This window comes from Ovis aries, chromosome 24, assembly GCF_016772045.2.
Source record: "Ovis aries strain OAR_USU_Benz2616 breed Rambouillet chromosome 24, ARS-UI_Ramb_v3.0, whole genome shotgun sequence".
NCBI classification, from domain to species: domain Eukaryota; kingdom Metazoa; phylum Chordata; class Mammalia; order Artiodactyla; family Bovidae; genus Ovis; species Ovis aries.
The window spans coordinates 39,217,793-39,230,915 of record NC_056077.1 but is presented as its reverse complement, the minus strand read 5'-3'; the positions used below and the strand labels follow the sequence as shown (position 1 = coordinate 39,230,915).

Here is a 13,123-nt window from a genome sequence, read left to right as displayed (position 1 = left end):
ACCCGAGCAGGGGGCGGGGCCCTCTTCCACTTCCGGCGCCCGCCGACACGCACTTCCGCTCGCCCGCGGGCGGGTTCCATGTGGCCGCCATGTTGGATGCGGCACACAGGAAAGGGCCCACTAGGGCGCCGGGTGAGCCCGCGAGGCCAGGCCGGCCCGCACCTGCTCTCCGACCTCATCTCCAGCTCTTCTGCGCACTGCATTCCCCTTTGCAGCTGTGCGGGCCCCTCTTGCCGGTTGAGCACTCTCTTGCTTCTAGGCCTTTGCATTTGCTGTTCTTGGTGTCTGTAGTGTTAAGAAACCACCTGTCAGAGAGTCAGAGAGCCAGTCAACAGGCACACACACTCTCTCTCTCTCAGAGAATAGAATTACCTCCTCCCCATCACACACACACACACTCTCTCTCTCTGTCTCTCTCTCAGAGAACAGAATTACCTCCTCCCCATCCTCCTGAACACACACCCAAACTTGCCCTTATCCTGTGCAATTTTTCTCCATAAGTCTTCGCACAATCTGATCTACTGTATCTTTTTTTTTTTTTCTGTCCTCCCCCAATAAACTGTAGACACCCTGTACGTGGAACACTCGCTGACATAGGCACTGAATAAACATTTTCTGGGTAAATTAACGTATAGATGATATGCTCTCACCTGTAACGTTTTGCATTTAAGAATCATTATCGGACTCCCATGGTGGTATGAGTGGATAAGAATCTGCCTGCAAATGAAGGGGGCACAGCTAAAACCTGGCTCCTGGCTCGGGAAAATCCCACATGTCGTGGAGCAGAGCAACAAAGCCTGTGTACCACAATTACCGAGCTGAAACTACTGAGCCCACGCACTGCAACTCCTGAAGCTCTGTGTCTAGAGCCTGTGCTAAAAATCCTGTGGACAGAAAGAACTGGATTTGAATGCTTGTTCCGACTTCCTCCTGGGTGACCTAACCAAGTGTGTTTCTTGGGAGGAGGGTATCAGACTACAGCCAGCTGAGTGGCTTAAACAACAGAAGTTGCTCTCACAGTTCTACAGGCTGGAAGTCAGAAATGGAAACGTTGACTGGACCATGCTCTTTCCAGAGGCTCAAGGGAAGAATCCTTCCTTGATTCTTTTTATGTTGTGGGCAGTTGCCAGCAATCCTTGGGCTTCTTGGAGGGCTCAGCAGTAAAGACTCTGCCTGTAATTCAGGAGCTGCAAAAAATGCAGGTTCAATCCCTGGGTTCAGAAGATCCCCCTGCAGGAGGGCAAGGCAACCCACTCCAGTATTCTTGCCTGGAGAATTCCATGGACAGTGAAGCCTGGCGAGCTATAGTCCACAGGGTCCCAAAGGGTCAGACACAACTGAAGCAACTTAGCACACACACACCAGCAATTTTTGGAGTTCTTGGCCTGTAGCCACATATTCCAAGTTCTGCCTCTGCGGCCATCTTCCCTCTTTGCCTGTGTGTGTGTGTATCTCTTTTTTGTTTTTTCATGGGATCTTACTTCCCTGATCAGGGATTGAACCTGCACCCTCAGCAGTGAAAGTGCCAAGTCCTAAGCAGTGGACTGCCAGAGAATTCCCTCTCCTCTTATAAAGACACCAGTCATGCTGGAGTTAAGATCCACCTTAGGCCAGGATGGCTTCATCTTAACTAATGGCGTCTGCTGAGACCTTGTTTGCCATAAGGTCATATTCTGTGATTCCAGGTGAACCTGAACCTTCAGGATACACCATTCTACCCAGTACGTCAAGTTTCACATCAAACGCTCTCTGGGCGTCATTTCCCTCCCACCTCACCAGGTGGAGCCAGTTAGTATCCAGTTAGTATTGAGAGCGCTCTGAGGGCAGACCTCCGTGGGGACAGGCAGAAGTGAGTGCTTCGGAGAGCTCATGGTTTGGTCAGCCTTTAGGTACCACTCCAGACGCACATATTAATGGAGTCCCCATCGTTTAACTATGCAAGCCTCCATAGTGGAGCTCAACTTTGACCGAGGCAGGCGTGTGGGGGAGTTTCACAGGCCCAGATCCTCCTGACTGCCACGCCCCTTCCTTTTCTTCCTTTACAAGCCAGAATCAGGTTTGTTTCTCTCTGTGCCGGTGTGTTTATCTTCTTTCCACCACTGGCACAGGGCAGGGCAGCAGCAGGCCCTCAATCAACTTTGTCAAATCAATGATGAATTAAATGCGATTATACAAGTACGTGTCCAGCAGAGAGGAGCCATTCAATACTTATAAGCTGGAACTATAGTAATTCTTACTCATCCTAATGAGGAAGGCGCTCCATGTGTCCTGGGACCCCCAATTCCAAGGAACACTTGAGCTGGAAATCACTGAGTGTGGGCCTTAAGGAGACCGGGAGAGGGGCCTACACTGTCGCCTCACTGCTCCTATGATGTCGCAGGCCTTTCTGGGTTTGGGTGACACTTCCCTCAATAGCATCCACCAAGAAGTGCAGGTGAACGGATAAATGAGCACAGTCCATCGAAACCATGGAATATTATCCAACACTCAAAGGAAATGAGCTATTGGGATTTCCCTTGTGGCCCAATGGGTAAAAATCCGCCTGCCAATGCAGGGGACATGGATTTGATCCCTGGTCTGGAAGATTCCACGTGCTGCGGAGCAACTCAGCCCAAGCGTCACAGCTCCTTGGTGTGTGCCCTAGATCCCTCGAGCCGTAACTGCTGAAGCCGGTGAGCCTAGAGCTCAGCAAGGAGGAGTGAGCAGCACCCTGAGACGCCTGCGCACTGCTAGAGAGAAGCCCCCGCTGTCCGCAACGAGAGAAAGCCCACGCGCTGCAACGCAGACCCAGTGCAGCCAAAAAGAAACAAAGCAGTGTATACACAGGTTTTTTTTAATCTGAAAAAAAAAAAAAAAGAATGAAATTAGCTGTTAAGCTTCGAAAAGACATGGGGGAAACTTAAAGGCATATTACTGAGTGAAGAAGCCGATCAGGAAAGGCCACAGACGACATGACTTCTGGAAAAGGCAGACGTTATGGAGACAATCAGAAGATCAGGAACGGCCAGGAGTTAAGGGCACCAGAAGAGGGCAGATAGGCCAAGCACAGAGGACTTCTAGGGCGGAATAGTGTACCGGCGGACATCTGTGCAAACCCCTCCCAGGTAAACACCAAGAGTGAGCCTGAATGTGAAGTGTGGGTGACGTGACATGTCCGCGTAGGTTCATCAGTGGAGACAAAGGCACAGCCCTGCTGGGGGTGTTGATGGTGGAGGCTATGCAAGCAGCGGGCATATGGGAAATGGCTTCCGCTCAGTTCTCCTGTGAACCTAAAACTGCTCTACAAATTAAAGTCTCTTTATTTTTGAAATATGCATATCTGACCTTCTCACTCCAGAAGACCCTCCTTCTGTCTCTGCCTGTGCCGCCCCTTCTGTTGGGCAGCTTTCACCCCAACTCTAACTCTGTTTCATTATCCTCCCAACATCCTTTCCGCAGAAAGCAGTCCTGTTCTCCTCCGTCACTGTCCTTCCAAGTATTCCTTGAAGGCATTTATCCCAGTGGATAATTAAAGAACTATCAGTATGAGTTTTTGGTCCACATCTGTCCTCCCACCAGGCCAGTGCCATCCACTAGAGCTTTCTATAAGGAGGAGAATGTTCCACAGCTGTGCTGACCAGGGGGCGCTTGGACTGCCACTTGTGCAACTGATAAACTGAATTCTTGATTGTAATTTTGTTGTTGTTCCGTCGCTAAGTCTCATCCAACTCTTTGCCACCCCATGGACTGCAGCATGCCAGGCTTCCCCGTCCATGGGATTCTCCAGGTAACAATACTCTAGTGGGTTGCCATTTCCTTCTCCAGGGGGATCTTCCTGGAACAGGGATTGAACCCACACCACCTGCATCGGGCAGGAGGCTTCTTTACCACTGAGCCACCAGGTAAGCCCACAATTGTAATTTGTTTAAATGTAAATAGCCACCTGTGGCTTGAGGCCCCCTCGGGGACAGTGGTGCAAGACTGGAAGTCCTCTGAGGGCAGGGACAGTGTCAGGACATCACTACTGAACACCCCTTCCTCCAAAACTGTGTCAGTGCTCAAAATACAAGTTGAATGATCAGTAAGGTGAAGGAGTGAATGAAGGCGTCAACCACTGGCAGGGGCTCTGAATGATCCCAGTCCCTGAGCCCCTTTGGCGACTCAAACCACCTGCCACTGGCCCCCTAGAGCTGCCCCACGACCTCAGTTCCCCCCAGAGATGACTGGCCTCCAACAGTGTCACCAAGGGCATGTGAGCCTCCCTCACCGCTGGGCTCCAGGGAGACACATCAGGATGAAGGCAGTGACCTAAGGTTCTGAGCCCCTGCAACTTGCTAAGACTCCCCTCCCCTCAGGGCACCTGCTGGGGTACAGTTCCCTCCAGGCAGAGGGTGCTTCTGGGAGAAAGGACGTTCTGGGCGGTGAGAGATGGTTTCGGTTCTTTAAGGTGAAGCTCCGGTGTTCAGAGCAGCCTCACGGGGGAGCCAGCCACCTGGGAAAGCTGGGAGGAGACTCCAGGGTCAGAGTGGAGAAGCCCAAAGTCAGAACAAGAAGACAGCCATTTGGGGCCTGAACCTTGCCTTGTCTGGCCTGTTGATCTCTCAGGCTTTCCAGATGTCAGGGTCAAGTTCCAGCGTCCTCACTCATAAGGTGGGTGACCTGGGGCCGGTGTACCTGGCCTCGCTGAGACTCAGTTTTCTAACCTGTAGAATGGGTATAGGAGGAAGGTGGGAGGCAACCAGCACCCTCTGGCTTAACCTGGATGATCAGCCCAGCAGTGGGCCCCGGAGGGAAGGGGCGGCACCTGCAGGGTCAAATGTGTGTCTCCTTTCAAAGGGAAAGACTGAGGGGCACCTGCTCGCAAGCACCCTTCCTGCTGCTACTGACATCCCCATTTCTCAGATGGGCATGTAGACAGCAACATGATTTTCCAGGGCCACATAGAAAAGACACGTAGCCCCAGCCACCCTCTCATTCATCCCGGGCGTCTGTCCTCACTCAATCAGGGCCACTGCCTGAGACGCGCATGCCCACACTCCACTTCCCCAGGTGACTCCTGGCCAGCTCACACACCCCTCCCACAAGAAACGTGTCTGAAGAAACCTCCTACTCAAGAGCCATGGCCACTCCCACCCCCCATCAACCAGATTTACGGTCCTTTATTACTTTGTTATTGGGAAAAGGCAAAATGATGACTGCTGCTCTTTTTGGTCACCTGTATTTATTTATTTATTTATTGCTTTGATGAGCTTGGATATATGGATGTGATAAATGGCCCCCATCTTCCCTGACCGACCCTGTGGTCTTCTTCACTCTCAGCCTCTGCACTTTTTCCTTCTCATTGCTGCTGGGTGCGGTACGTTCCTGTTTATGCTATCTTCCCCAGTGAACAGGGCGCCTCATGAGGGTAGGGGACAGCTGGTTTCTCCACCGCAGTCCATTCTGGGGACAAATAGTGCTTGGAAGGAGGAAGGCAGGGAAGTAGGAAGAAAAGGGGCGGGGCAAGAGGAATTTCCAGACTGACAGCTCCTCCAGGGCTGGGTCTGTGTCCAAGGCATCAGCATACAGTAGGCGCCCAGCTCTTACCTGAGGAATGAATAAGCAGTCCAAGGTGGAAACTTAACTTGTATCTCCCAGATTCCAAGACTCACCACCACCCCAGAATTAGACCAGAAGAACTAACTAGAACTGACCCAACCCGGGAGGGACTTCCCTTCTCAGCCCTTGCTTTCTGAGCCTCTGTCCTTGGCACCCTGCTCTTCCTCTGGGCCAGGTGAAAGAGGCGGCCTGGGATGCCCTGGAGAACAGGACCCCTTCTGGATGGGACGCTCTGCACCCGCTTGCCGTTTCATGCGCTGCTGACCCAGCAAAACCTGCCTGGTGAGCCCAGGACTGTGGGCTCCTGTTTGGTTTTGGAAGCCATCAGTCCCCTTCCCAGCGCAAAGATAACCACCTTGCGCTCACATTTCTCCTGTTCCTCCAGACCTGGAGTTGACCACACCCCCTCAAGATGCTGGGCAAAAGTACATTCCTGAGGGTCTGCGCTGTTTCTCCCCGAGATGGGAGGCGGTGGGTCATTCCGCCTCCAGGGGCCACAACTCCTAGCGGAGTGCTGGAGGGACCCCCAGGTTCATGTTGGGGGGAACCCTCAAGGCCGCCTATCTGGATTGACTTGGGGGTCAGTTTCTGTGCCTCTCACTCCCTCTAAAGATAGGGGGCCCATCCCTCATAGGGGAACCTTATCTCTTTCCCTCCGTGCCAGTGGGAGGCAGGCTGTAGACCCCCGACAGGGTCTTGGGAGAACTGGGGCAAACTGCCCTTGAAATTGGGAACCCACCAGTCCCAAGGACGGATCCAGACCTTGGCCAAATCCCCCCAGAGCCATCTCTGCCAACCCCACAGCCCCTCACAAGTTGGGGTGGGGGCCCTGCGCACCTATAGAAGATCCCCTCCTGTGGGAGTCACTCCAGGTGAATGGGCAGGTGTTACCCTTGGGCTCAGCCTCAGAGCCCCTAGCCCGCCTCAGGTTCTGAAGGTGAGGACAAAGTCTCTGACTTTGGAGGCCCCTGCCCCCATTCCAAGAAGACAGTCACAAAGATCCCCACCCAATTGCGGAGGTGGGTATAAAGACCCCCAACTCCAGGGCTCCTGACTCAAGCATCTCAATATCAGAACCACTGAGAAACGGGGATACTAGGGCCAGGCCAGGGCATTCATCTCTAACAAACGTGAGAGGTTAGAATCCTTAACTCCTCCCCCATGACCCTCCAAGAACCCCCAGGGAAAGAGGTGTCTCAGCGAGGCCCCACTGCCCCACCCTTGCCCCCAACACGCAACCACCACCAACCACAGGCCGTGTTTAATTGTGCACTTTATTTAACTGGTCTCAAGTCAGTGTGCAGGAAAGCCCTGACTGCCTCCGCACCTCAACCCGCTCCCAAGGGGACCAAAAGCCTTCATACATCAAGTTGGGGGACAAAAAAAGGGGGCCGTGATGGCTGACCATTCAAAATAAAAACAAACAAAAAAAAAACAAGTATTAAGGCGAAGATTAAAAACAAAACTTTTTTTGGAGTACATAATTTACACAAAAGCAATCACCTCCCCTGTGTGGACTCGGGCGAGGACTGGCCCCTTCTCCTTAGAGAGAAGGAGGGTGGCTTTTGGGAAGGCAAAGGACTTCCTGTAACAATGCATCTCACAATATTTGGAATGACTATTTTAAAAAAAAAAACCATGTACAGTCAAAGTCCTCGGCCACATTGTAGAACTTTGGGGATGCTCGATCCAACCGACTGCTGTCGCCTTCACCGTTCCAGTTTTTAAATCCTGAGTCAAGCGCCAAAAAAAAAAAAAAAAAAAAATCAAAAAATACAAAAAAAAAAAAAAAACAAATAAAGCCATGCCAATCTCATCTCGTTTTCTGCGCAAGTTAGGTTTTGTCAAGAAAAAGGGTGTAACGCAGCTAACAGTCCGCCTAGAAGCATTTGCGGTGGACGATGGAGGGGCCGGACTCGTCGTACTCCTGCTTGCTGATCCACATCTGCTGGAAGGTGGACAGCGAGGCCAGGATGGAGCCGCCAATCCACACGGAGTACTTGCGCTCAGGGGGCGCGATGATCTGGAGAGAGAGAAGGAAGCAGTGAGGGCCCTGGCGCCATCTCCCCGGTGACCATGGGACCGGCTGACAGCCACCACGCCCCTCAGCACCCCGTCCGCCTCCAGCTGGGCGCTCACCTTGATCTTCATCGTGCTGGGTGCCAGGGCAGTGATCTCTTTCTGCATCCTGTCTGCGATGCCAGGGTACATGGTGGTCCCGCCGGACAGCACCGTGTTGGCGTAGAGGTCCTTGCGGATGTCGACGTCACACTTCATGATGGAATTGAAGGTAGTTTCGTGAATGCCGCAGGATTCCATGCCTGGGGAGAGAGAGAAGGCAGACTTAGCCTCCAGTGTGGCCACAGGGTTACCTTCATGTGGGGTAGGCAGGGAGGGCCTTCTCACTCACCCAGGAAGGAAGGCTGGAAGAGAGCCTCAGGGCAGCGGAACCGCTCATTGCCGATGGTGATGACCTGCCCGTCCGGCAGCTCGTAGCTCTTCTCCAGGGAGGAGCTGGAGGCCGCGGTGGCCATCTCCTGCTCGAAGTCCAGGGCCACGTAGCAGAGCTTCTCCTTGATGTCACGGACGATTTCCCGCTCGGCCGTGGTGGTGAAGCTGTAGCCACGCTCCGTGAGGATCTTCATGAGGTAGTCCGTCAGGTCCCGGCCAGCCAGGTCCAGACGCAGGATGGCGTGGGGGAGGGCGTACCCCTCGTAGATGGGCACCGTGTGGGTGACCCCGTCACCGGAGTCCATCACGATGCCAGTGGTGCGGCCAGAGGCGTACAGGGACAGCACAGCCTGGATGGCCACGTACATGGCAGGGGTGTTGAAGGTCTCAAACATGATCTGTAGGGAGAGACAGGCCACATCATACTTGGGACACCACAAGGGGCAGTCAGGCCAGACTGGGGACATGCAGAAGAGTGCAAGGAACACGGCTAAGTGTGCTGGGGATCCCAGGATGGGGATTTACTTCAGAACGTATTGTGCACCTACTGAATACACACTCCAAGGCTGCTTGGCAGCAACCTCGGTTGGCTTTTGTCACACGAGCCAGGGTTAGTACCTACACCCACAGCACTTTATGCTTTCAACACCTAGTCAGAAAGGCAAACACCAGAAAAAGATCCCATCTGGGGAAAAGCAAATAGAACCTGCAGAGTTCCAAAGGAGACTCAGCTCAGAGAAGAAAGTCCTAGGAAAATGGCAGAAGAGAGAATAAGTGAGAAAGGGCGTGGCAAAGATGGGCAAGAAAGGAGGGGCGCTGAGGCAAGGCCGGGCGGCCCACTGACCTGGGTCATCTTCTCACGGTTGGCCTTGGGGTTCAAGGGGGCCTCGGTCAGCAGCACGGGGTGCTCCTCGGGGGCCACACGCAGCTCGTTGTAGAAGGTGTGGTGCCAGATCTTCTCCATGTCGTCCCAGTTGGTGACAATGCCGTGCTCAATGGGGTACTTGAGGGTCAGGATGCCTCTCTTGCTCTGAGCCTCATCCCCCACGTAGGAGTCCTTCTGGCCCATGCCCACCATCACGCCCTGCGGAGAGAGGAGCGAGGAGGCGCCTTCAGCTTTGGCCAAGTCCCACCGACCCCCCTCCCCACCCAGAAAACCAAAAAGGCCTCCCTCCCTCCTCCTCCCCGCCAGCTCCGAAGAGTCCAGGACCCACCCACTAAGCCAGACCCCCAGGTTGGGGCCATACCTGGTGCCGGGGGCGCCCCACGATGGAAGGGAAGACGGCCCGGGGAGCATCGTCGCCCGCGAAGCCGGCCTTGCACATGCCGGAGCCGTTGTCAACCACGAGCGCAGCAATATCATCATCCATGGCGAACTGTGGGGACAACCAGGGGGTGAGCCGGGGTGTAGGGGGGTGTCGGGCGCGGCCGCCCCCGCCCTACCCACTTCCGGCGCAGCGCGCCTTCGAGCCGCTAGGGGGCGCCGGCGCGCGCGCCCAGATTAGGGACAAAGGAAGCCGGGCGGCCGCGTTATTACCATAAAAGGCAAACGCGGGTTGGAGGCGGCCCCCGCGGCGCGCGGCAGGAAGCCAGGCCTCCGCCCCCTACCCACCCGGCGCCAGCCCAGCCCCGCCCCGCCCCGCCAGCGCCACCCGGCCGGCGCGCGGCGGCGGCCACGCCCGCCAGGCGGCCGGCGGCCCCGGGAGGAAGTGCGCGCAGGCGCTCTCGCGCCGCGGGGGCCCCACCCCTTCCGGCCGGCCGCCCCGCCCTCACTTCCCGAACCTAGCGCGCAGGCGCACGAGTGTCCCCCAGCCCCCACTCCGCCGGGCCGCGCCGCCGCGCCCACCCTCCCTCCCCGCGGCCGCCTCGGGATCACCTTGGAGGAGCAAAGCCGCCCGCTCGCGGACAGAGATCCAGGGCGTCCCCGGCCGCGATGGAGCGCGCCCCGAGCGCAGCTCCGGCCCAGAGCGAGAGGAGCGTAGGAGCCCGCTCTCTGCAGCCCGGCGGCCGTCCACGGGAGCCAGGATGCCGGGGGAGCCCTCCTGCCCGGAGGAGGCGCCGGCCCCCCGGCACAGCAGCGGCCCGGCCGGCGCCGGGGGCCTCTTACCTGGTTGCGGTGTCGACCGGCGGCGAAGGCGGAGCGGCGAAGGCGAGAGGCCTGTGCTGGCGGGGCGGACGCGGTCTCGGCGGTGGCTGCGCCTCGCGCCGCCGGGTTATATAGGGCGCCGCTGCGGCCGCTCGAGCCATAAAAGGCAACTTTCGAAACGGCGGGCGCTGATTGGCCCCGCGCCGCTCACTCACCGGCCTCGCCGCACAGTGCAGCATTTTTTTTTTTTCTTTAACCCCCCTCTCCCCTCCTTTTGAGAAAAAAAAAGAAAGCGATGGACTGGGAGAGAGCGAGAGCGAGATTGAGGAAGACGAGGGAGAGAGTTTTGGCGTTGGCCGCGCTGGGGTGCTGGGCGGCCCCACGGGCAGGGGGTGCGAGCCCCAGGCCGCCGCCCCGCCGAGCAGTTGCCCCGGGTCTGGCCCTGCGTGGCCCAGGCCCTCACCCAACCTGCCTCTGTCTCTGTGGGACCCCCAGGGTAGTGAGCGCCCCGGTGGGCAAGGGTTGGCACAGATGCCCGGGTTCCTGGTCGCTGTGGGTGCATGCTTAGGGAACAGATGTGGTGGGGAAGGGGTGGGCAGAGAGCCCTCCACCCTTACCAACATTAGCCCAACTGTCCAGAAAGCCAGGAGGGCCTCTGACTGGGGGTGCTCCGCTTGTTAAGTGGGTGTTCTCAGTGTGCTAAGGGGGCCAGTATTACTCAGACCTGGGGCTCAGAGCTGTGTTGACACCGGGGACTCGGGGCTTGTGGCCATTTAACAGGGACCCCGGTTCCCAGGGACAGGGCAGCCCTCCCCCAACCCACCCAGGGGCCAGCGGCTGGCCAAGCCTCCCCTGCTGCAGGACTGGACAGGGGTGGGATCTGTAGAACAGAGGAACCGTTTCCATGGAGCTGGGCTGCCTCAGGAGTGCCTGGTCACACCCAGCCAAGGCCAACCCTGGGCCGTTAACCCGGGCAGCTGCCAAGCTCTACCGGGTGCAGGCAGGCTGGGCCATTCAGCGCAGCTCTGGGGCCCGGGCCCCACCGGCCATCGTCTGCCTGTCACGTGCAGCTGACTTGCCCTGGACCATCTGGAGGCCACCAAGCACTGGGGAAGGACACTCAGCGTGCCGGCGAGGAGGGAGGGAGCTGGGGGAGCAGTGACAGCCCCTGAAGACCAGCTGCCCTCAGCCAAGGCCCAGCACACCTGCACCTGCCCTGGACCTCCCCCGAACACTGGGCCAGACCTGGGTGCCCTGCAGTGTTCTGGGTGGTTCCCTGATCTGAACTCTGCCAGTCTAGCAGGGAGAGCTTGCCCCCTCCCCCCAGAGGGTGGACAGCAGTGGTCAGCGTTTGGCAAAGAGGCACCCAAGAGGGCATAGAATCCCAGCCTGGGGGAACACGCGGCTTCTCAGAGGTGGTGACAGGCTGAATTATCACACAGAGGAGAGGGTGGTCCAGGTGGGGGCCCTGCCTGTCCCCAGGGGTCTGTTTGCAGGCACCCCAGGCCTGCCTAGGGCTTTGCTACACATAGTAGGTGCTCACTGAGTGTGTGTTGAAACCAGCGAAAGATTAGTCCATATATGGATGTGGAATCTGGCCAGGGAAGAGGCAGCTTGGTCCAGCCCACTGCAGGAGGCCGGTGGCAGGGCCTTTGAAGGTTGCCGAGGCCACAAACAGGTAGGAAGAGTGACCGGCTCTCAGCACGAAGCAGAGCCCCCGAGGCTTAGAGCCGCAGGCTGGCATTCCCAGGGAACTGCTCTCGACAGCTTCCCCAGCACCACCCCAGGCCTGGGTGAATGTTTCCAATCCATCCACTGCCTGCCTCCCTGGGACCAGATTGCCCTGTCCCTGGCCTTGTGTCTCAGTCACGGGCATTTGGCCAGCTACCCTGGGACCTGCCAGCCCTGTGATGCAGGAGCTGTGGTGGGAATAGGGGCCATGGGGCAACACGTGCGAGACTCGGGTGGCCCCCAAAGGCTCTGTGGGCTGGAGATCAAGGCCAGTCCCTGGGAGGCAGGGCCTAGGCTGCCATCGCACCTCTTCTCAAGAGAGGGGCCCCACCCCCCACCCACCCACCACGGGCTGGAGGATTCCTGGCCATCTGTGTCTGCAGCAGCCTGGTGGTCTCCTATGCATCCTTCAAGGCCCATCCCAGAAGGCCCCTTCCTTGAGGGAGTCCTTTGGGATCTGCAGCATACACCTCCGTCCCACCAAAGACAACTGCACAGGGCCGGCCTCGCTGACCAGAGGCGAGTCCTTCCAGGTCTCTGTCCAGCGTCCATCTCCCCATCTCCTCCCACCGAACCCACCCCCCCACCGGCTCTGGTCACAGTGCATCAGTGACCCCTGGGTGTCCTCGGCCTTGAGAAAGGACCCTGGGAAGATGGAGGGTTGGGGGGTGGCTGAGTCGCTAGCCTGGGGGGCTGGGAGGAGCTGAGAGAGGCAGCAGGAGGGAAAGAGGAAGTGGAGCGGCCGGAGGAAGAGGGAGGAGGCGCGCAGGAGAGGAAGTGAGCAGGTCCTCTGCCCGTTCGCGGGAACTTTGCCCTTGCAGGGAGTTTTCCGAGCTGTCACTGGGGCAGGCCAGCACCCAGCCCCCGGGGCCCTTAGGCGGCTCAGCCAATGGCGACGGCACTTGCGTTTCTGGTGCTTTTTTTTTTCTTCTTCTTTCCCTCTTGCGGTTCTCCTCCCCGAGAGGCCTCCAGGCCAGCGGACCTTTACAGCCCATACCAGAGGACCACTCCCCGCCTTCCTCCAGAGCCCGCCCCGACGTTGCCGCCCTGCCCTAGGGGACCCCAGGCTCCCATTTTTCAGAGGAAGAAACAGCCGAAGAGAGAGGGGAGGAGACCTTCTGTCTCAGACTGTTGGCTCCAGGAGGGCAGTGAGCCTGCGATGGGTTCCCCAAAAGGGGCAACTGGTGAACCAGGGGCGACATTCCAGCAAGCACAGCCCTTGTTACGGATGAGGCTACTGACGCCCAGAGTCTGGAGTGAAGGGCTCTGGGTGTAGGG

General features: G+C 57.4%; 1 protein-coding gene across 2 annotated transcripts; it reads right to left on the bottom strand.

Moving 5' to 3' along the window:
- Positions 1-6,830: 6,830 nt before the first annotated feature.
- ACTB (actin beta) lies at positions 6,831-10,219 on the bottom strand. 2 transcript variants are annotated; one of them, NM_001009784.3, is given in 6 exon segments: positions 6,831-7,600; positions 7,717-7,898; positions 7,988-8,426; positions 8,873-9,112; positions 9,276-9,404; positions 10,136-10,215. In NM_001009784.3, coding segments are annotated over 5 exon segments (1,128 nt in total). In that variant the 5' UTR covers positions 9,399-9,404; positions 10,136-10,215; the 3' UTR covers positions 6,831-7,456.
- Positions 10,220-13,123: the final 2,904 nt, after the last annotated feature.